Here is a 24,452-nt window from a genome sequence, read left to right as displayed (position 1 = left end):
CATGGCTGATAAGTTTCTCAACCCCATTCTCCCGCCTTCTCCCCGTAACCTTTGATCCCCTTACCAATCAAAAGCCTATCTATCTCGGTCTTAAATACACTCAATGACCTGGCCTCCACAGCCTTCTGTGGCAATGAATTCCATAGATTCACCACCCTCTGGCTAAAAAGTTTCTCCTCATCTCTGTTCTAAAAGGTCTACCCTTTACTCTGAGGCTGTGCCCTCAGGTCCTAGTCTCTACTACTAATGGAAACATCTTCCCCACGTCCACTCTATCCAGGCCTTTCAGTGTTCTGTAAGTTTCAATCAGATCCCCCCTCTCCTTCTAAACTCCATCGAGTATAGACCCAGAGTCCTCAAACGTTCCTCATATGTTAAGCCTTTCATTCCTGGGATCGTTCTTGTGAACCTCCTCTGGACCCTCTCCAGGGCCAGCACATCCTTCCTGAGATATGGGGCCCAAAATTGCTCACAATATTCTAAATGTGGTCTGACCAGAGTCTTATAAAGCCTCAGCAGCATATCCCTGCTTTTATATTCTAGTCCTCTCGAAATAAATGCCAACATTGCATTTGCCTTCCTAACTACCAACTCAACCTGCAAGTTAACCTTAAGAGAATCCTGGACTAGGACTCCCAACTCCCTTGCATTCCAGATTTCTGAATTCTCTCCCCATTTAGAAAATAGTCTATGCCTCTATTCTTCCTACCTAAGTGCATGACCTCACACTTCCCCACGTTTTATTCCATCTGCCACTTCTTTGCCCATTCTCCTAACCTGTCCAAAGCCTTCTGCATCCTCCCTGCCTCCTCAATACTACCTGTCCCTCCACCTATCTTTGTATCATCTGCAAACTTAGCCAGGATGCCCTCAGTTCCTTCATCTAGATCATTAATGTATAAAGTGAAAAGTTGTGGTCCCAACACTGACCCCTGCGGAACTCCACTCGTCACTGGCCGCCATCCTGAGAAGGACCCCCTTATCCCCACTCTCTGCCTCCTGCCAGACAGCCAATCTTCTATCCATGCTAGTACCTTGCCTCTAACACCATGGGCTCTTATCTACTGAGCAGCCTCCTGTGCGGCACCTTGTCAAAGGCCTTCTGGAAGTCCAAGTAGATAACATCCATTGGCTCTCCTTTGTCTAACCTACTTGTTACCTCCTCAAAGAATGCTAACAGATTTGTCAGGCATGACCTCCCCTTAATGAAACCATGCTGACTTTGCCCTATTTTACCATGCACTTCCAAATATTCTGAAATCTCATCCTTAATAATGAACTCTAAAATCTTACCAACAACCGAAGTCAGGCTAATCGGCCTGTAATTTCTTGGTGATTTGTTTCCCTCTTCTTTAGATGATCCACATGTCTCTGTATTACTCAGCCTTCCATCTTCACATGGTAAGATAGAGGTCCAGTCACTGCAATTATTTAATCCAGTAACCACTTTGGTCCTTCTCCAAAGTTCTTCACATATGCTGTCTTTCCCATGGTAAACTTCCTGTCCCGACTATACCATTTGTGTCCAGTTTTCAGACTTCCTTGACTCCTTTCCACTTCCGCCACCCCCCCACCCCCAATTTGTCATTATTAAGCTTAATCTCATCCTGAAACGGCATTTCATCAATAATTCCACAGATGTGACACCTGCTGTTGTGGTTGTGTGAGGGGTAGTCCTATAATGAAAAAGAAAGTGTGCCAGCTTGGTTGCTAAGGAATCTCCAGTTAACATTTTCATGCCTGGCTTGAATGTTTGAATTGCACTTTTGGCCAGTTCATTTGAGGAGGGGTAGTATGATGAAATTTTTACGAGTGATAAAGTTGAGGCTGATAAACAGTTGAAACTCGGCACTCATAAATGCCATGCCATTATCAGATATGACCACTTCTAGTAGACCAATAATGGCAAAACTTTGTAACTTCTCAATTGTAGCAGAAAACATTAGTGACTTTACCTCTTTTGTCCATCCATTTTGAGTGGGCATCGACAATGAGCAGAAACATTGTTCCCATGAAAGGTCCCACATAGTCAATGTGTAACTGCATCCATGGCCTTCCTGGCCACTCCTAAGGGTGTAATAGAACTGTTGAAGGTAACTTTTGCAATTGCTGATGCTGCACAAAGTTCTTCACTAAGCTCTCTATTTCTCCATCCATCCCATGCCACCATAGATAGCTGCGTGTAATGGTCTTCATTCGGGAAGTTCCTGGATGTGCACTGTGTAGTTCAATCAACAATGGCTTCCTTCCTTTTGGAGGAACAATCATTTATGCTCTACAAAATAAGATACCACCCTGGCTGGTTATTTCACGTCTTCTGTTAAAGTACAATTTCATTTCATCAAACACGTGCTCTTGTGACCAACCTTGAAGCACTTGTTCTTGTTTTTGGTTAACTTTGGGTCTCGATTTGTCCAGTCTCTGATCTGTCTAGCACATACCAGTGATGAATCTAAGAAACTTAACGATAAAACTAATTCTTGTGGAACTGGGACATCCTCATCCTTTTCTTGTGGGTAAATGATTCAGTGCATCAGCGTTTTCAATTTAATTTTCAGGCCGATGGATGAAAGTATACTAGTATGCTGCCAGGGTCAGCCCATCATTGTATTCTTGCAGAGGCTATGGATGGTATAGTCTTGTCCGTGCTGAACAATACTGGCAATGGCTCGTGAAATGATAACAAAATGACAGCCATACACATACTGGTGAAATTTCTTGACACCAAAGATGATTAACAGGCTGCCTTTTTCTTTCCGAGTATCCCTTTTCTGCTGTGGTGAGCATTCTTGATACATATCCTATAGGCTGTTCAATGCCATCACCCATTCAATGGGAGAGCACTGCTCCCACTCCATGGGAAATGTGTTACATGTCTACTCCAATTCTTTCCTCTGGTCATAGTGCACTTATAGGTTTGACAAGTGCAACAATTGTTTCACCTTTATGAAAGATTTTTTCTGTGGTGTCTGCCAAGACCAACGTTGGTGATTCTTGAGTGGATAATGCAGGGGTGCCAGTTCTGTAGACAAATTGGGTAAGCACTGCCCATAATAATTGATCATTCTTAAGAATGATTTGAGCTCAGAGATGTTCTTTGGCGCAGGTGCCTCTCTAATGATTCACTTTTTCCTCAACCGGCTGGAGGCCCTGTGAATCTACTCGGTGTCCCAAATAGATTACCTCCCTCACTTGGAACGTGCACTTTTCTTTTGTAAATGCACTTCAGCCAGCAAGAAACATTTTAAGACTTCTAAGTTCACCAAATGCTCCTTTTTCAGTGAGTCCTGTCACCAGAACATCATCTAAATAAACTACAATTTGGGGAAGTCCCTGCAGTAAAATTTCCATTGATTTCTGGAATATGGTGCAAGCTGAGGAGACTCCAAAAGGCAAATGGGTATATTGGTACAACCCCTTGTGTGTATTAATTGTGACAAATTCCTGGGAGGCCTTCTCTAACTCTAATTGTTGGTAAGCATGACTTCAAGCTTCGTGTAGGTGGTTGCACCTGCCAGCTTAGCATACAGGTCTTCAATTTTTGGTATGGGGTGTCTTGTCCACTTTATTAACTGTCATTTTGTAGTCTCCACAAATTCCGGTGCTTTGGTCAGGTCTAAGGATGGGGACTATTGGTGCTGCCCGTTCTGAGAATTGCACAGGTTGTATAATGCCCAATTTCTCTAATCTGTCCAGTTTGGTGTCAACCTTTTCCCGCAGTGCATAAGGCACTAGTCTTGCCTTCATGAATTGGGGGGTTGCCCCTGGGTCCACATGAGTTTTTGCTTGCAGCCCCTGTTCGCCCAACTTCCCAAGTTCACCCTTGAAGACTTGAGGGATATTTTTGCAGTAGCTCTGGTAACCCACTTACTCTCAGAATGGGCTGAAATTTTCCAGTTAACTTAATCTCCTTTACCCAGTTTCATCCAAGGAGAGTTGGCCCCTCGCCTGCTACCACCATCAAGGGTAGTTTTACCAATTGGCTTCTGTAACGGACAGTAACTCTTATGCTTTTGACTTGGATAACTTCACCTGTGTAAGCTTTTAATTTGGCATCAGTTTCTTCCAAATTTAATTTATGTTCACCATAATTCAGATATTTGAAGGTGTGTTCACCAGTTACTGTAGTGGAAGCTCATGTGTCTACATCCATTCTAAAAGGTCTGCCATTTACCTTCACCGTTAAATGTATTGGTTCTGTCTTTCCAACCTTCAGATTGAATATCAAATATCTGAATTTGTTACTTCAGGCTCTTCTACATTGTAGAGCTCAAGATTTTTTCTTTTGTTTGAAAGGTTGCCTGATTCTTTCCTTGCACTGTCTCATTGTGCCCATTTTGATGACAATAAAAACATTCAATTTTTTTTAAACTACCAATCATAAGATTGCTTGTTTCCAACTCTGTTGCAACTAATCCTTGTTTTTTCTGCTAGGTTATTTCTTTTTTTTCTGCGAGCAGTGGCTGTTTCCCGCTTCGCAGCAGAGTCTTACATTTTTGTGCCCTTTCTGGCTGGGGCTTCCCAAAATGGAGGACAGTGCCATTTTGCGCTCCTTGTATGGCTTTTGAATCCCTTATTGTGCTTTCCATGGCCGGTGCTATGTCAAGTCCCTTTAAAACCCAAATTTGTTTCAGACAGTAATCTCTTCTGAATCATGTCCTCAATAACGTCGCACATTGAACAATCTCTGAGCATATCATTTAAAGATGTACCAAACTCATAACGTTCTGTTAACTGTTTCAAATTATCTACATAACAAGGAATTGTCTCCCCTGGGGGACTCTTTACTGAGTTAAATTTGAACTGTTACATCATTACTGAGGGCTTTGGTTGGTAAAGACCCTTCACCATGTCCACCAATTCATCAAAACTTTTTGAATCTGGGACACTGGGTGCTGTCAAACTTTGAATCAAGTGTAGGCTTTACTCCCACATGTGGATAAGAGGATCACTCACCTCTTCTCTTCCCCCGCAATGTCGTTCATTTAGAAAAAGAAGGCAAGGCATTCATTATAATGACCGATATAATGAAACGGAAATTCTACTTACAATTACAGTGCGAGGTACAGCCCGATTTTGTTTCTCTTGATTTCTTCCATTAACTTGTTTTATTCTCAAAGCCAATTTATTGTATCTATGCTTTATCCTTGTCACCAGTTTGTCGGATCCTAGTCACCAGTTTATTGGGACTTATGGATCCTGGTTGCATGCTTGTTGTGGGATGGCCAAGTTGGTACAATAGACAAGGGTTAATCAGCTGACATTTCTTGGGTGGAACACATTCTGTTTATTTACAAATGTACTCAGCAGCTACACTTGTGTGCTTTCAAGTCAACCCTATCTCCATACTACTGACTACAGAGGTAGCCCATGCTACTCTATTGGTCACATAAGGTTATGTGATCTGCCTTTATAACATCCTTTATAAACCCATAATTACCACAGTTGCCCAAATCGATCTATTATTTCCACCTGATCAAGAAACCCATTTTTTTTTTATTTTGGGCGATGACTGCCCTCCTGTAGTTTTCCAGAATTATCTTTCTAGGAAGCAATATTTTCCACATTATCAGATGATGGAATGCATTTCCCCAATAGCTCCTGAGGCTTAATATGGAATTAGATGAAGACTTGAAGAATCAAAATAATGATGAGTACGAGGGCAGAGCAGAAAATGGATTGGAGTTCATTGCTCCAATGTGAAGCTAGCACTGGTACAGCTGTGTCGGATTTGGAGAAGTTCCTTTGGTACCAAACTTTTTATGATTCTGATTTATAGCCTAAGTTTCCTTCTCAAATTGCACATGGATCGATGCATTTGTGATTCCTTTATTCTGTGTTTTGCGATGTTTCTGTTTAACTATTGAATGAATAATTCAATATGAGTATTTTTCCAAGTGATGTTATCATGTCCTACTAATCAGATTATTTTGCTTTCAGCGTTCACCTGTGTGTACTTTAAATTCCCAGAACACTGAGTCATTGCTGTTAAAAGTGAGACTCTGGCTCAGTATAGGCTATAGATGATAGATCTTGCTCTTGGGCACTGATTAGGCCTATTGTAGAGCCAGCTTTACTGTGTACTTGACCCATGCTGCACCTGACCTGGGGGTATTAAATAACCAAGAGTGGCATTTCAGACAAACTTCATTCTTCTGTTACTGATATTGCATAATTACCCCAATCTTCTTATGAATCTTCTCATGAATTGTACACCAGAACACTAGAATTGAGCACCATTCACACTAGGGAAGACTGGGGGAGGATCCTACTGAGTTAGTTAAAATCCTTAGGAGTACCAACAGTTTGGATCTTGTGAAATTATTTACCATGATCCTGAGAGAGAGTTAGTGAGAAGCACTGGACATTCAAAGTGCTTATGGACAGGTAAGATATAACTTATTCACAGCTATTTGGAATAAGCTACCTAGGGAGACTGTTTTTCTATTTTTACACTCTTACCTTGGAGAAGATTGAAGTAGTGGAAGGATTTATAAATTAACAGACTAACAGGAGGTGATCAAGGCAGATGGTTTAAGTAATTTTAAAGAGCTGGGTGAAGAAAGCTAATTTAGGGATTCAGATAGTGAATAAAGTTTTTTGATTTTTGACTCAGTGTCTGACTAAACGGAGGGAGTAATTTTATTTTCCCTCATCCTGTTTATTCCTATGTACTGATGACTATTTCCTCTGGCCCATCATCAGATCTTGGTGAAGACAGAGGAAAATATGAACCCGCAACTGTTCCTGTTGTGAAGACTGGATTGAGTATAAAGACTGGATTGAGTGTAAAGAGGAAAAAGCATCCTGATGAAGAATGTGCACATCACTCAGCCAGTGGAAGAACTCAGAAGAACAGCAGAGACCAAAGCCTAGAATGCAGCAAAGACCCAAGCCGTGAGCTGTTACCCTTCTCACAAGGCCCTCACTCCACGCACAAACTCTCGGCCTTCTATATCTGTCTCTTTCTCTATCTCACTCTATCTATCTCTGTCCCTATTCATAGTTAATTTGTAGATTGATACCAGAGTGTAAATTTTATATTTCTATAAAAGGCACTCAATGCCAGTGGTAGATCAAAATTACTCCCTCTGTCTCACATTCTCGAACTCTCTCTTTCTTTCCCTATGTCTCTGTCTTTGGCTTTCTCTGTCTCTTTATCTCTCATTCTTTTGCATCATTCTCCATTCCCACTGCTTTCCATCTTTGAATCTCCCTTCACCTTGAGCATAGATACACAAGTCATGAATGATTGCACAGGCAAATAAAATTTGCAAGAGAATCCTTGATTTTTATAAAAGCAAAATACTGCAGATGCTGGAAATCTAGAACAAAAACAAAAATACCTTTTTGCACATGTTCGTCCTTGGCCTGCTGTAATGTTCCAGTGAGGCTCAACGCAAACTGGAGGAACAGCACCTCATCTTCCGACTAGGCACTTTACCGTCTTCCGGACTTAATATTGAGTTCAACAGTTTCAGATCATGAACTCTCTCCTCCATCTCCACCCCCTTTCCAATCCCCCTTTTTCCAATCATTTATCATTTTAAAAAAATACTTTTTTCTTTTCCCACCTATTTTTTAATTTATTTCGATCTATTGTTTCATCTCCACCTTTTAGCCCATTTTGATCCCTTCCCCCCACCCCACCCCCACTAAGGCCATGTGCCACTAGCTTGTCCTGCTTGCTACCCTTAATGTCCCCATTAGCACATCCTTTGGATAATATCACCACCGTCAACATCCCTTTGTCCTTTTGTCTATGACATCTTTGGCAGTCTCTTCTTGGCCTCCACCCATCACTGCCCCCTATCAAGCTCCTCCTGTCCCACACCCCTCTACCAGCTTATATTTCATCTCATTTCTATATTTTTTAGTTCTGATGAAGGGTCATACGGACTCGAAACGTCAACTGTATCCCTCTCCGCAGATGCTGTCAGACCTGCTGAAATTTTCCAGGTATTTTTGTTTTTGCTCTTGAATTTTATACCTGGATTGAAAAAGCAAGGAGCTGACGCTGAACTTATACCAGATCTTAGGCCGCAGTTGGAGCACTTTGTGGATTTCTGTGTAACCCAGTTATTACAGGAAGCAGTGTGGAACTGCTAGGATGTTACCAGAGCTCAAGAGGTTACACTCCTAAAAAGATATAGGTTTTCATGGTTTTAAATAGAGAATGGGAATAAACTAATTGACTTAGATGGAGAAAAGACTGTCACAGATTTGTTGGGCTGTTTCTGTGCTGGTACTTTCTGTAATTCTATTAGTTTAGATTAAAATTCTGGTTATTATTCTTTTTACTCAGGAAAAGAGTGTGTAAATTGGCAGCTAATGAAAAAGGAAGATGACAAACCAAATGTTCGGAAAACCCGAAAGCTTCCATCTCTGCCAGACAAAGTGGATTTTGACTCCAATGAACTGCCAGTCTCTTGTGGTGGCATCACTGGAATATTGGACAAGAAACGACTAGCACTTGGTAGTTATTCCATCGTTGGGTGTTTTCTAACCACTTTCCCCTCAGTCATTTCAGCTCCTGGTGTTGTCTACCACTCTCATGGTGGGTCCCAAGTCTGCAATCATTCAAAAATGGCCTATCCTCAACATAAATGATGTTTTGGTAATGTGACCAAGAAATAGCTGCACACCATGATTAGCAATTATTCTTGTATCTTTATATGATTACACTTTGGTCTTTCAAAACAGTGCAGCACCACATCATAAGTAAAAAAGGTTATATTAAGCAACGTCATTCACATCCTCTGAATAAACCCAAGTACCTCACAGTGAATGAACTGGAACTGAATTGTGATCATTATGTTGCAGGCAAAACATAGCAGTTGATTGTTTATGTAACCTTGCTGTGAAACAGCAGTGAGGAAAAATCACCAGTATTCTGTACCTTTTGGATGGTAATGGGTTAGATGGTGGTTTCATGGCACTATTACTGAGACTAGCTTTCAAATTTCAGATTTTTTTAATCAATTAATTGAATTTAAATTCCACCAGCTGCTTTGAAGCCTGTTCCCAGGACCTTAACCAGGTTCTCTGGGTTACTAATTGAGTGACATTCCCTCTGTGTATTGTGTAATATTTCTGTGCTTATATTATCACATTATATTATATCGTTTCTATCCTGTATGCTATGTTATGCAATGATTCTGTGTTATTCTCTGTTACTGTGCTGAGCAATGTTCCTGCCCTCATATGTTCCACCTGATCTCTCTTTATTTAGGAAGCAAAACAGCATGCATAAAGTCTGAGACTGTCTGGTATACACCAAGTCAATTTGAAGCAAAGGGCGGTCGAGGCAAAAGCAAGAATTGGAAACTCAGTATTCGATGCAAAGGCTATCAACTGTCCAAGTTGATAGAGGTACATTTTGTGTTATGCTTTCCTACATATTAATGCTGGCTATGTATATATAACTTCATTCATTGCAACCAAAGCAAGTCACTTTCACTAACTAGGATAAGCTTGGTAATGCTGAAAGTGGAGAGAAATTTGGAGGACAGAAGTTCTTGTCAAAAATTCCTTTATTCTGTACCTAATCACTACCTTAATGACCTGGGAATGTTTAATGGCATGGTCTAGATGGAGCTTTGCTATGTATCTAATTCCATCTGTACCGGACTTGAGAAGAGGCAGGATGATAGGAAGTAAAGACTTGAACTTTTATAGTGTCTTTCATGGTTTCAGAATGTTTTCACAATCAATTAAATATTTATTAAGTGTAATCACTGCTGTAATGAAGGAAATGCAGCAGCCAATGTGTGTACAGCAAGATTCCACAAAGAGCCAGCAGATAAACTATTTTGTTTAGTGGTGTTTGTTGAGGAATGAATATTGGCCAAGATGCTGGGGAGCAACCCCTGCTGTTCTGTGAAATAGCTTCATGGGATCTTTAATGTCCACCTGATGGGGCACAGAGACACGACCTTTGTGCATTATGGGTTCACTTGGTGTCTTGTTGAAGTCTTGAGGCTTGTGTGTTTAAACATGAACCATTTATTGGTAATGCTTAACTATGTATAGATCCCAGTTACTGCCATGCAGGTTCCATCTGGACTGTACTCCAAGACTATTATCATGTGACTCTATACATCATACAGTGGGCAGTGCTATTTCCCAGTCCCACGTTAGCCCTTGCTCTACTGAGCACCTTTACATTGCAATGGAATACAGGCACACACAACAGCCTCGCTTTAAAGTCTCATCTGTGGGGTTTACTTTTGTTCTACCCAAATGGTCACAGTGCCCCTTTAAGACCCAGAAAAATAAATTATTTTATATATCAGAGACAGGAAACCAGATGTGCATGTGCTCTAACATACTCCAGTAAATGGGAAGTGTATTCACTAGGAATGATCATATAATACATGGTATAAAGGGGGATATCTGTGGCTTTACTGGTGTGTTTCAGTCTTTGCCCTTCCTAAAACTGTAAAGTTTAAAACCGTATCAACCTAGGGAGCAGAGACTTTTATGTTGACCCTCTTCCTCCATGCCCCTACTAATGGAAAACATGAAGCAGCCATTAGGAGGAGATCCAACAAAAAAATCAGTTTCATCCAGTCAAATTATGAGCAGCAGTTCAAATGAAGGACTGATAAGCAGTATAACTAAGATAAAAACAAAAAACTGCGGATGCTGGAAATCCAAAACAAAAACAGAATTACCTGGAAAAACTCAGCAGGTCTGGCAGCATCGGTGGAGAAGAAAAGAGCTGACGTTTTGAGTCCTCATGACCCTTCAACAGAACTAAGTAAAAATAGGAAAGGGGTGAAATATAAGCTGGTTTAAGGGGTGGGTATTTGTTGGGACCAGCAGCGACTAATAGGTGGAGATAACCAAAAGCTGTCACAGACAAAAGAACAGAGGTGTTGAAGGTGGTGATATTATCTAAAGGAATGTGCTAATTAAGAGTAGAAGACAGGACAGATAAGGTACAGATAGCTCAATTCGGGGTGGGAGAATACGAAAAGGTAGAAATAAACAATGGGTGGAAATACATTTAAAAATAATTGAAATAGGTGGGAAAAGAAAAATCTATATAAATTATTGGAAAAAACAAAAAGGAGGGGGGGAAAATGGGAAGGGGGTGGGGATGGAGGAGAGAGTTCAAGATCTAAAATTGTTGAACTCAGTATTCAGTTCAGAAGGCTGTAAAGTGCCTAGTCGGAAGATGAGGTGCTGTTCCTCCAGTTTGCGTTGAGCTTCACTGAAACAATGCAGCAAGCCAAGGACAGACATGTGGGCAAGAGAGCAGGGTGGAGTGTTAAAATGGCAAGCGACAGAGAGGTCTGGGTAATGCTTGCAGACAGACCGAAGGTGTTCTGCAACGCTTTGCAACCCCTTAAACCAGCTTATATTTCACCCCTTTCCTATTTTTACTTAGTTCTGTTGAAGGGTCATGAGGACTCGAAACGTCAAATGTGCTCTCCTCTGCCGATGCTGCCAGACCTGCTGAGTTTTTCCAGGTATTTCTGTTTCTGTTTTTGTTTTGGTCTTGTAGTTGCCCAGGCATGTCCTTTAAGTTTTGGAGTAACACTGGCAGTCCACAAGTCCTGGCAATACTTCTTTTCTAATGAATTGTTACATATGTAATATTGCCTCTGCTATCCCTTTACTAACATGTTTTAATATGTGCAGATACAATCCATCAAGATGAGGCATTTTATCCTCTGTAAGTCTGACTAGATGAAGGATCTCTTAATTGTCTTTAGAAGGAGAGAGGAGAAAATATAATATCATGCCCTCATTATTAGTTACCCTGGTAAATACTGATGCAAAATAACTATTCAATATCTCTGTCATTACCCTTGAGTTTATCTTACTCATCCTTTAAATCCTACCCTGATTTTACTTGGCAATCTATACATCCGTGGAATTCTTTACAATTTCTTTTTACTACAGTTTTTGATAATTTGATTTTATAGTTCCTCTTTGCTTTTCTTTTTTTTTTGGACTTGTTTCCTAACCTCTTTGTATTTCCTTTGTTATCCTCTGCTTTCTATCCATCCAATCCACTATTATTCTCCTCCCATCTTAAGTCACTCTGTCAGTATGTTGTCCGGACCCATGGCCTCACAATTGACTGACTGATGAAAGGTGCACTGTACCTCAGCTCAAAGTGGAGGAGACTCACGGACTGATTCAGCCTTCACCCCCACCACGCCAAAGAAAGGTGACCTGAAACAGTGCACCAATTATAACACAATTGCTTTCATCTCTCATGCTAGTAAAACCTTGCTCTGGATCATCCTGGAACAGATCTGGAAAAAGACAGTGAGATTGGTGAGCAAGCTGGATTTTGAGGTAGGAGATGAACCAGAGATCAGTGGCAGAATTGTACCTCGCACCCCACCCCCCCACAACCACCACCACCACCACCGCCGTCGCCCCCGACTGTAGGTTGTGGTGGTGGCCATAATTTCTCAGATGGCCTTCTCACCAGGTTCCCACCCACCCCGGCCTCTCCTAATTTTATGCTGAGATAGTTGAGGTCGGGGCTGGCCAACTTGTCCTCACCTCAATTGAGGCCCTTAAGTGACCAATTATCGACCGCTTAAGGGCTATTTCCACCCAGCCTTAATTTTCAGGCTGGGGAGAGGAGTTTGTGATGGGAGGGTGGCCTCCATCGGAAGCTTCCCTTAAACATCAGGTGCCTCCCCCCACCAAAAAGGACTGGCCCCTGTGGGTCTTCCCCTCCCCACTGCACCTCTCCCAACCTGACCTCTCTATCAATGCCCCCATCTCCTGTGCCTCACTACCTCATCCCAGCCTAAGAACACCACAGTTAACTGTTCTGTTGAAGGGTCATTCAGACTCAAAATGTTAACTGTGCTCCTCTCCGGAGATGCTGCCAGACTTGCTGAGTTTTCCAGGTATTTTTGTTTTTGTTTCTGTTTCCCACACTTAACTGGTCTGAGGTTCTGGGACTTGGATCTGGAGACTGCTTGCGGTCCCAGTTCTGTCCACTGCAGCTTCTAGTGCTGCAGGGACTAAAGGGCTGCCCACCAACTGGACAAAACTTCCTCCCAACTGAAGGGCAAAAGTACTGCCTCCAGCCAATTAATGCTTGTTGGAGCATTAATTGGCTGCGGTGCAGGCAGTATTGATAGCCTTGGCACCTGAGAGTGTCTTAGGATATAAGTGTCTTGGGAGATGCCAGAGTACCGTGCACAGACTTGCAGAATCTGCGTCCTGTGTAACACACTATCTGCACGTTCACTGAGTGGAACCCCCTTCCTGTTGACAAAGGCTCCCGGCTCACCCACTGGCGCCTTGATGGCCACATGTGTGCATTTGATTGCACTCTGGGTGCGGGGGAGCCCAGCAATCACTGTGATGCCTCTGTCCAGCTCAGACTGGCTGGCCCCGTCTGTACGGAAATGAATACGTGTCATTACCTGGCTAAACAGAGCTTCTGTCATCAGCTTGACGCAACTGCGGACAGCTGATTGGGAGACTCCATACAGATCCCCCACTGAAAAGGGCCGGAGACATAGAAGTTGAGGGCTGCTGTGAACTTCAGAGCCATTAGCATGGGGTTTCCACCCACACAGTTGAAGGTCATCTCAGGCCCAATCATCTGACAGATTGGGGTCACAGTCTCCCCGGAGAGGGGGAGCCTCCTTCGGCATTGCACCTCAGACATATTGAGGGAGCTGCATTGCCACCTGTAACCCTGGCAGCAGGATAGAGGCATCTTTTGTGGCTTTGGACTACCTGCTGGCTCTGCACCCCTTGTGTCTGCGTCTGTCCTCCCAAAGGTCCCTACCTGGAAGCTGCATTAGGACACCTGGCTCCTCTCCCTTCTGTCCCTCTCTTCCTCCTCAGTGGATGTGCCTCCAGCGGAGACCACAATCCCCATTACCAGGGTAACAGAAGGCTATCTGATACCTGAAAGGGTCCAAAAATCAAAATCCTTCAGGGGTCCTTGTAGACACCAAGGAGTCCTGAAATGAAGCCTACAAATGCTAAAAATGAGGTTCAGAGCAGAGATGAAGCTGTCATGTTCAAATAAGCAACCAGCAGTAAACTATCTCCTAAACTCTTCACTACTCACACTGACAATGCTGCTGATCCTTTTAATCCCGCCCTTGGATGAGGATTTGCAAAATGTGGGCTGCCCGTTTTGCCAATGCGATGAGTGCAAAACCTTACGGGCAAGGTAAAATTGAGTTTAATTGGGTTTTTAATGGCCTTAAGTGGCCTCTTAATTGATGGCGGGCACAGCTCCAATGGCCACATGCTCCCACTGACCTGAATATTGCTCACATGCCGGATGACGCCGGGGCGCTGGCTCGACGTTTTCTCACCCTATTTTACAACCGATCGGGTCGAGCGCTTGCCTGCCTGCGAGGTGTCAAATTCTGCCCATAATGTACATAGTCCAAGAACATCAGCAGTCATAATGCATGCCTTCTATTGATTTTTGAGAAGGTGCTTGGTTCAATCTCGCAGCAGAAACCCTGTTTAATGATGTTAGACCGTTTTTAATCGACTTGCTAGCCAAACTTTATCATAAGCAATGAGCTAGGGTCAGAGTTGCCGGCACCCCCTCAGAACGGTTGAGTCAGAAAGGGTGTTAGACAGGGGTGTTTGCTGTTCACCATATTTCTCCTAGGATGTTGAGAAATGGTTATGAGAGAGAGAGAAATGGATATAAAGATGGGATACTGATTGCTGGGCAGCAAATTTCAAATCGTCGATATGCTGATGACATTGTTCTGCTAGCCAACTCAGTGGAAGAGCTCCATGAGTTGGTGGATCGTCTTGATCAAGTTAACCCAAAATTCTGTCTCTTGATCAATGTCGACAAGACAAAGTTGAAAGGGATGGGTGAAAAGACCTGCAAAATTCTGATTAACAGAGTTCAGCTTGAACAGCTTGATTTTAGCTGTGTCGGTAACTTATCATGGAAGAAGCAGAGTCCAGCAAAGAAATTCGGGACTAGACTTAACTAGGGTCATGGCATTGTAAACTCACTTAAAAGAGTATGGAGTAGCTATAGCATCTCTATTGCAATGAAAATTAGCCTTCTGAAAGCCCTTGTGTGGCTGGTGACAATGTAAGATTATGAAAGCTGAACCATCAAGATAAGTGATGAAGCTTGAGTTAGAGCATTTGAAATGAAAGGACTCGGATGGATATTACTTGTGTCACAGACGGCCAAGCAGACAAATGAATGTGTTAAAGAAAGCTAGTGTTAAGAAAAACTTGTTTGAGGCAGTGATATCGAGAAAGTTCACATATTTTGGCCTCGTGATGTGAATGGGGGTGGTGGTGTTAGGAAAAAGAGATAATGAAGGGCAAACCACCTGGAAAAGATGTACAAGGAAGACCCAGAATGGCATGGATGGATACTATCAGAACATGGACTGCCCTCTATGGACAGGCAGTGAGGGTAGCAGAGAATAGAAATCTTTGGTGAAAGATTGTTCATCGTGCGGCCAACCCTTGGCATGAGGACAGATGAAAGCCAGGACAAGACAAAAAAAATCCTCTGCTTTATTGTCTACATACTTCTGTGTGTGTTTTTTTTTAGTTTCAATTTTACTCTCTGCTCTTTATTTATCCATGGTGTTTCATTCTTGGTTAGCTTGTTCTCACTTTTTAGCAGAATATTTTCCTCCTGAACTTTATTGATCACAGTTTCAATTATTTCCCACTGCTGTTCTATCTCTGCTTAGAATTTCTCCCGTTTACAAGAGAGCTTAATTTTGTACCTAGCAGTGTTGCACCTGACTTGAGTGTTTGGTGGAACAGTATAGAAGGAGCTTTATTCTCTATCTAACCTATATTGTACATGATCCAGGGGTTAAGTGTACCAGAAATGTATGCAGCATAAGCTTTCAGTCCCATTTTACTGTTGCTCTTTTTCCTGAATATGAATAGACAGGTAGAAACATGTTTTACAATTCCAATTCTATTTGCAATTTCTCTATCTATTGACCAGTTTCTTTCACTTGCAGTGGAAATATTTGCTATGTCAGAGTCCAAGCAAAACAAGGACAGTTAAAGCAGTATGTACCAAGGTAAGAAATCCCTGAATTTGGTATTTATTTTGGAAGCAGAGAAGGTTGCAGCTATATAGAGGAGCCAAACAAACCTATTGGGTGGACTTTAATAAGAAGGGCATGGTACCCAGCAGTGGGGCAGGAAGTGGGCGACACTTTTCCTGATGTCAGGAGCTGCAATGCATGCAGAGTGCATCTTTTAAGTGTATGTGTCTCCCAGGTGCAATGTTGGACGGACAACCGCGCTCAGCAGCCTCCCTCCTCATGCGCTGTTGATATCAGGGTCACCACGAGGTGTAGCGGTTATAAAAGCAAAATTAAGAAGTATTGAAGGCACAATGGTGACACAGGTGCTGAGAAACTGGTATGCACATGTAAATAGATATCACTATATTTTGTTCACTTGACTAGTGTGTGCATTTGTTGGGGTGCTCTCCTTCAGAGGGCATATTCATGTCTGGCAGTTATTGCCACTGAGGGACATCTCACCTGTGTTGGCGACAATGTGGCAGTGTGTTAGGGGCCAATCTTTACTGGATGGTAATGTGTGTGGTATGATTTGTGCTCCCAAGAAAATGTGACATGACTGCACGTGCATATCTGCTGGCCTTGCCATAAATGACTTACCGAGCAGATTGGCTGAGGTCACTGATAATTGTAAGAAGTGATACGCTGCTCGTGCAGTCATGGCCTTGACAATGTGGGCAAGAAACAGATGGCTCATGATAGCTTCATTGACTTGAGTGTCAGTGCAAAGGGGATATCCTCAGTGAGATGGAGGGGTGGTCGGGAGAATCATCTCTTTTCAGCCTGTGTGAAGCAGGGAAGTCATGCTGAACCTTTTATAAAGATCTGGTTAGGCCACAACTAGGTTTTGCATCCAATTCTGGTGACCACATTGGACAACTTGGACCATCCCATAGAGACCTTTATGACTCCCAACCAGTTATATGACTGTACAAACCCCCCCTCTCTGAACACGAATCAAACATCTCCAACTCCATAATATTGAAACCTGGAGGAAAACTTGGGCAGAAAGCACACTCCCACATAAACATATTGTCCCCAACCCAACACCTCAACCACCAGGCTTCAATCTCCCCTGGAGCAGTAGAATATGGACTGGAAATGGCCAGCGTGATCACCTGATGTACAAGTGGCAACTCAAAATCTTGCCTGGCTGCGATTGTGGAAACCTTGACCAAACCATGGAGCACATAACATCTCCTCACCCACCTCTCCGACTCAAGTCTGAGGGTGACACAGTGGAGTTACACTTGTTCTCCAGCAGGTTATTGGACTGGTTAGGGAACTTGACATTAAAACTGAAATAACAGCTTCTGCTACTAAACCCATACAAAAGAAGATGGCACTTGAGAGAGAAACTTGCAAGGCTGTGGAGTTAGGGAGGGGAATGGGATTGACTGGATTATTCTACAAAGAGTCAGTATGGGCTCAATAAACCAAAATGCCTCCTTCTGTGCCATTATGACTAAGTCCCAATCCTAAAATGGTTTTATAGGGAATATAAAGTACCAGCTAAAGCGAGAGAATAACGACTACACTTTTTAGCAAGGGACAGATATTTTTGTTTGCTGTGCCATCTGGTCTCTTGCAGATAGCCAGGTGGTGAAGGAACTGGAGCCTGATCATTACATAAACGTACACCTCCAAATCTAACCATCACAGTTTCAGTATGTAACGAGTATACTATTAACACTGATACAAATTGGCTGTGAAGAGAATAGCCGTTGACTCTAGAATGATATCAATGGTTTGGTTGAGTGGGTGGAAAAGTGACAAATGAAATTCAATCCAGAGAAGTGTGAGGTAATACATTTGGAAGGCAAACAAAGCAAGAAATACACAACAAATGGAAAGACACTGACAGAGGTAAAGGAGGTGAGAGACCTTGGGAGTTCATGTCCACAGGCCCCTGAAGGTGGCAGGATAGGGTGGATAAGGTGGTAAAGAAAGCATATGGAATGCTTTCCTTTATTGGATGGAATATATAATACAAAAGCAGGGATGTAATGCTGGAACTGCATAAATCTCTGGTTAGGCCACATGGAATTTTGTGTACAGTTCTGGCCACCACATTACAGGAAGGACATAATTGCTATGGAGAAAGTATAGAGGATATTTACAAAAATGTTGCCAGGGCTTGAAAATTGCTGCTATGAGGAAAGATTGGATAGGCTAGGATTGTTTTCCTTGGAACAGAGGAGGTTGAAGGATGATTTAATTGAGGTGTACAAAATTATGAAGGGGCTAGATAGAGTAGACAGGAAATGCCTGTTTCCCCTAGCAGAGAGGTCAATTAACAGAGGGCACAGATTTGAGGTGATTAGGGAGCAGAGGAGGAATGAGGAGCATTTTCTTCACATACCAAGTTGTGATCGAAAATACACTGCCTGAAGGAATGGTGGGAAGAAATTTGATAATTTCAAAAGGGAATTGGATAGATACTTTACCTTTGCAACTTTTGACTCTTCCATAGAAAGAGTAGGTGTGTGAGGTGAATTGAATAGCTCTTTCAAAGCCAACACATGCACAATCAGCTGATTGGCATCCTCCTGAACTGTATCATTCTATGATGTGTACAGCTGGAATGCAAGCTGCTTGTTAATATTGGAAGCATTGAATTCTGATGGCTACCAGGAGGAATGATGGGCACTGAGAGTACAAGAGTTATGTGCTAATTGTAACTAGCTTCAAGAAGGGAGATAAATCATGCTGTGGAAAATATTGTTGTATTTCCCTCTTGTCCATAGTGAAAATCCTGACACGCATTTTCCTGAATCACTTACTGCTTGTGGCTGAGGAAATCCTCCCAGAGACAGTGGCTTTAGAACTTCCAGAGGAAGATCTGATGTGGTCTTTGTTACCAGACAAAAACAACGAAAATGTTGAGAGCAACACCAGAACTCTTCATTGCATTCAACGACCTGACCAAAGCATTTGACTCAGTAAATCACAAGGCTCTGTGGAATGTGCTCAAGATTTGAATGTCCAGAAGCTTTATCACACTTCTGCAATTGCTTCAGGACAATATGACTGCAATTGTCTTGAGGGGGAGATTTGAAATAGGTGCCTTCAAAAGCCGGATTAAAGTCAAGCAAGGCTGTGTGATGGCCTCCACATCCACACTATTTGCAACCTGCCTGACAGTAGCACCCTTTCCACAAACATTCGCTCCCTCCACCAGCGATGAACAGTGGCAGCAGTGTGTACCATCTACAAAATGCACTGCAGAAACCCACCAAGGCTCCTTAGATAGTGTCTTCCAAACCTATGACCATCTAGAAGGACAAGACCTGCTGGGAACACCCACTGCCTGGAAGTTCCCCTCCAAGTCACTCACCATCCTGACTTGGAAATATATCACCATTCCTTCACTGTTGCTGGGTCAAAATCCTGGAACTCCCTCCATAACAGCACTGTGGGTGTACCTACACCAAAGGGGCTGCAGTGGTTCAAGAAGGCAGCTCACCACCACCTTCTCAAGGGCAATTAGGGATGGACAATAAATGCCAGTGATGCCCATGTCCTGTAAATGAATTTTTAAAAAATTGGCTGCTCTCAGATGTGAGTATTAAATACAGTCTTGATGAAAAAGCTCTTTAACCTCATCTTTGTGCCCAAACTAAACTGACCACCATAGGTATATATGATCTACACTTTTCAGATGACTGCAGTGTTGTTGCTCACTCTGCACCAGATTTGCAAGCCACTTTTGATCTCTTCAGTTCTGCATACAAAAAGCTTGACTAGTCCTTGAATGGTGACAAAATGGTCAACCAAATATTCCATCTCTCATGTATGTTGGACACACTCTGGAATATATTGAGCACTTCCCTTGCCTTCACCACCTCTCTCAAACGGCCACCACTGATGAGGAGATCCAACACCAGATTAGCTGCACCAGCTCAGCCTCCTGCAAACTACGGCAGTGAGTGTTTGACAACACAAACCCCTGCAAGTCAAAAATCCTAATATACAGTGGTCATCACCACACTCCTGTACTGCAGTGGGACCTGGATTATGTATCAACAATGCACAAGAGCACTAGAGAAATTCTATCAGCAATGCTTCTGCCGCGTCCTTCGGATTCAATGGGATAACCATGGAACAAATGCTCATGTTCTTTTAAGCCAGCTCCACAAGCATTCGGGCAAAACTCCTGCAAAATCAGCTTCGACAGATTGGAAGGCTGAAAAGGGCCTCCCTCACCAGACCTTGTTTTCTCAACTCCCACGTGGTCAACGTTCGGGGGAGGACAAAGAAAATGCTTCAAAGACACTCTAAAGTTCTCCCTGAAGCATGGCTGCATGACATTAATGACTGGGAGGAGTGTGCTACCAACCATTCAAAATAGCAATGACTTGCCCTTCAAGTTGCATCATGCTTTGAATCACAATGACTTAATGATGAGGCAGAGTGGCAGCAGAGAAGGAAAGAAGAGGAAGCAAATCCTGCATTCCTGATACTAAGACCCTATGGGACATCTAGTCCCATGCGCTCAAAGATCTGTGGGTTGAGAATCGGCCTGCTCAGCCACATGAATACTCCTGGCAGAAATTTATGACCCTTAGTAGACATCATCAAAGGACAGCTTACAGCAATTGCATGGTGATGCCTTTTTGCCCTATAAAAATTTACTTTTTTGGAAATACCACATAAAATGTCACACACTTTGTCTAAGCCTCGGGTTGAAAATCCAGCCATTAATGCCATTCATCTGCCATGAGCTTCTTGAGCTTTTGCACAGACCTGACCTTGATCGTTCACTCAATCTTACCTCCTCATTTCCTTATGCACTTCATGCTGTTTTCTCTCACTAGTTTCATCCTCCCAGTAACAGATTCATCTCTGGCATCAAGCTAACTCCCAAATATTTTATTATCTGTATCTATTCCGCTATCAGTTGTTTGCATCTAAGGTTGTTCATAAGATCTGTTAACAAGTTCATTTTTAAAATATTATTTCATGGAATCTGCTAGTCACTAGGTAAGCCAGTATTTATTGCCCATCCCTAACTGCCCTTGAGAAAGTGGTTGTGAGTTACCTTCTTGAACCACTGCAGTCCGTATGGTGTAGGTACATGCGCTTCTCGGAAAGAGGTCCAGGATTTTGACCTAGCGACAGCTAAGGAACGGTGATTATAGTTCTAAGTCAGGATGGCGTGTGGCTTGGAGGGGAACTTTCAGGTGGTGTTCGAATGTGTCTGTAGCTGTTGTCCTTTTAGGTGGTAGAAGCCACGTGTTTGGAAGGTGTTGTCAAAGGAGCCTTGGTGAATTGCTGCCACTGTGCATCACTGGTGGAGTGAATGTTTAAGGTGGTGGATGTGCTGCCATTCAAGCAGGCTGCTTTGTCTTGGATGGTGTCAGGCTTCTTGTGTTGTTGGAGCTGCACTAATCCAGGCAAGTGGAGTGTATTCTATCGCCTTGTAGATAGTGGGACTTTGGGGAGTCAGGAGGTGAGTTAGCTGCTGCAGAATTCCCAGACTCTGACCTGGTCTTGTAGCCACAGTATTTATATGGTTGGTCCAGTTCAGTTTCTGGTCAATGGTAACCCCCCAGGATGTTGATAGTGGGGGATTCAGCAATGGCAATGCCATTGATGTCAAGCAGAGATAGTTACATTCTCTTGTTGGAGATGGTCATTGTCTGGCACTTGTATGGCACAAATGTTTCTTGGCACTGATCAGCCCAGGCCTGATTGTTGTCTGGGTCTTAATGGCCATTCAGTTTAGCTGTTCTTATTCCTTCCCAGGCTGTTGAATTATGAGGTGTTCACTAAAGTAATTTCCATTCTAGTTCCCTATGGCAAAGAACCCTTGTACTTCAGCAAGGTTAAACAAAAAGCCTAGCACAGCTTTGGACTATGGCTGTTTGTTTCAAGTATCTAACTGTTGTTCTCACACTAGGCCTGACCTATGCATGAGCCCCTTTTCAGGCTAGGCCCTGCTGTCATCCATCTAAGAATAATTTCACTAATTTAATTTCTAGAGAAATGAAACCTTGAGCAGTTTCCAGTAAAACAAATCGTATAACATTAGCCTATTCCTTGAAGCATATTGCTCATTTCTAACAATGTGATGAAATATCACTAAGCTTCACAGGAGTGTTACAAAGCAAACTTAGACAGCGAGCCAGATAAGGCAATATTAGGGAAGATGACCAACTGCTTGGTTAAAGAAGTAGGTTTTAAAGCGGCTTAAAGGAAGAAAGGTTTAGAGAGGCGGCAGGGTTTTGGGATGGGGGGGGGGTGTGGAGGAGGAGGAGGAGGAGGATGGATATTATAGAGATAGGAAGGGATGGGGCCAGGGAGGAGTTTGCAAATTGGATGATAATTTTAAAGTAAAGATATTGCTTGACCTGGTGCCAGTATTAGATAGTGAGCATAGAGGCAATAGGTGAATGAGGCTTGATGAGTTAAGACACAAACAGCAGAGATTTGGATGACCAGTTTACAAATGTAGAATGTTGGAGACCAGCCAGAAGTGTGTTGAAACCCTCATGCTAAAGGTAACAACAGGTTTTCAGCAGCAGAGGAGCAGAAACGGATGCAAGTCGAGCAATGTTACGGAGATGGAAAATGGCGGTCTTAGTGATGGCACAGCCATGTGGTCAGAAGCTCATCTCAGGGTTAATTAGGACACCAAGGTTGCAAACAGCCTGGTTTAATCTCAGACAGTTGCCAGGGAAAAGGATGGGTTGGTTAGCAAAGGAATGGAGTTTGGAGTAGGGGCTAAAGGCAAAGGCCTCAGTCTTTCCAACATTTAATTGGAGCAAATTTCCCCTCATCCAGTACTGGATGCTAGATAAGCAGTCTGATAATTTAGCAGCAGTGGATGGGTCGAGAAAAGCCATAGTGAGCTAGAGCTGAAAAGCCATTGCAAGTGATGCTCTGACTGTTATTAGATAGATGAGAATAGAACCATGTAAGATCAGTCCCATCATGCTGGACGACAGTTGGAGGATGGTGTGGTCAAGTCTGTCGAAGGCTGCACACAGGTTGAGAAAGATGAGGAGGAATAGTTTAGCTTGTTTGTGACAGGGTCCCATTTGTGACTTTGAGCCTTTCCAATACTGTAGCAGGAATTCAAACACGGAATTCCGGGAAAGATGGATATAGATTTGAGGTGCCAACACACTTGAAAACTTTGGAGCGGAGATGAAATGATGGGTTGTAAGGGCGTGGGGGGGGGCATCAGGGATTGGTTACTTGCGATGGGTGATGATGGCAGATTTAAGAGAAAAAAGGAAAGTACCTGAAGTGAGAGAGTTATTATTAATATCAATTAGCATGGGATTTAGAAGGAGAAGATCAGCAGTTTAGTGGGAATAGGGTTGAGGGAGCAGGAGGTGACTCTGGTGGAGAAGCTGAGCTCAGGGAATGAGGAGTGATAGGAGAGAAACTAAAGATGCAATCCTGGGCTAGGGCAGGGGGAGCTTTAGAAGAAGATTGGTCCTGTGGAGTAGTGGCAGGGACAGACATGGTGGAGGCAGTAGATTGAATTGCCTTGACCTTGGTGACAAAGAAGTCAATGAACTCCTTGGATTTGTGTTGGAGTGGAGGAGACAGGCGAGGAATTTTTACTGCACAGGAAGAGGCCATTTAGCCAATCTGGTCTTTGCCAGCTCTTTCTTTTTTTGACAAGCCATTCCAGTGGAAATAGTTCCAGCATCTTAAATTTCTCCTCATAGGAACATAGGAGCAGGAGTAGGCCATTGAGTCCGCTCCACCATTCAATGCAATCATGGCTGATCATCTGCTGCAATGCCATTTTCCCCACACTAACCCCATATCCCATTGTCATTGGTATTTAGAAATCTGTCAATCTCTACTTTAAACATACTCAATGGCTCAGCTTCCACAGTCCTCTGGGGTAGAGAATTTCAAAGACGCTCAATCCTCCGAGTAAAAAAAATTCTCCTCATCTCAGTCCTAAGTAGATTCCCCTTCATTTTGAAATTGTCCCCCTTGATTCCAGACTCCCCAACCAGGGGAAGCATCTCACCTGCATCTATCCTATCAACCCCTTTTAAGTACTTTGTAGGTTTGAATGAGATCATGCCTCATTCTTCAAAATGCTAGGGAATGCAGGCCCAGTTTTTCCAATTTCTCTTTTTAGCACAGTCCCATCATCCTGGGAACGAGCCTGGTTTTCCTTTGTTACACTCCGTCTATAGCAGTAATATCCTTCCCTAAGTTAAGAGGACCAAAACTGCACACAGTACTCCAGGTGCAGTCTAACCAAAGTTCAGTGCAATTGAAGAAAGACTTTGCCACTCCTGTACTCAAATCCTCTTGTGATAAAGGCTAGCATACAATTAGTCTTCCCAATTGCTTGCTGCACCTGCATGTTAGCTTTCAGTGACTTACTGACAAGGACACCCAGATCCCTTTGTACATCTATACTTT

At 42.9% G+C, this 24,452-nt stretch overlaps 1 protein-coding gene across 4 annotated transcripts in view; it reads left to right on the top strand.

Moving 5' to 3' along the window:
* LOC121275431 (nuclear body protein SP140-like protein) overlaps nucleotides 1-24,452 on the top strand; it is an 86,247-nt gene that overhangs the window by 31,412 nt on the left and 30,383 nt on the right. For all 4 annotated transcript variants that reach the window (XM_041183023.1, XM_041183022.1, XM_041183020.1 and 1 more), the window contains 4 exons: nucleotides 6,706-6,897; nucleotides 8,306-8,476; nucleotides 9,233-9,372; nucleotides 15,978-16,040. In XM_041183023.1, the coding sequence (XP_041038957.1) occupies nucleotides 6,706-6,897; nucleotides 8,306-8,476; nucleotides 9,233-9,372; nucleotides 15,978-16,040 (566 nt within the window). The remainder of the gene's footprint in view (nucleotides 1-6,705; nucleotides 6,898-8,305; nucleotides 8,477-9,232; nucleotides 9,373-15,977; nucleotides 16,041-24,452) is intronic.

The sequence above is a fragment of the Carcharodon carcharias genome, chromosome 2 (genome assembly GCF_017639515.1).
Source record: "Carcharodon carcharias isolate sCarCar2 chromosome 2, sCarCar2.pri, whole genome shotgun sequence".
In the NCBI taxonomy this organism is placed as follows: Eukaryota; Metazoa; Chordata; class Chondrichthyes; order Lamniformes; family Lamnidae; genus Carcharodon; species Carcharodon carcharias.
This window is presented reverse-complemented; position numbering and strand designations above follow the sequence as displayed.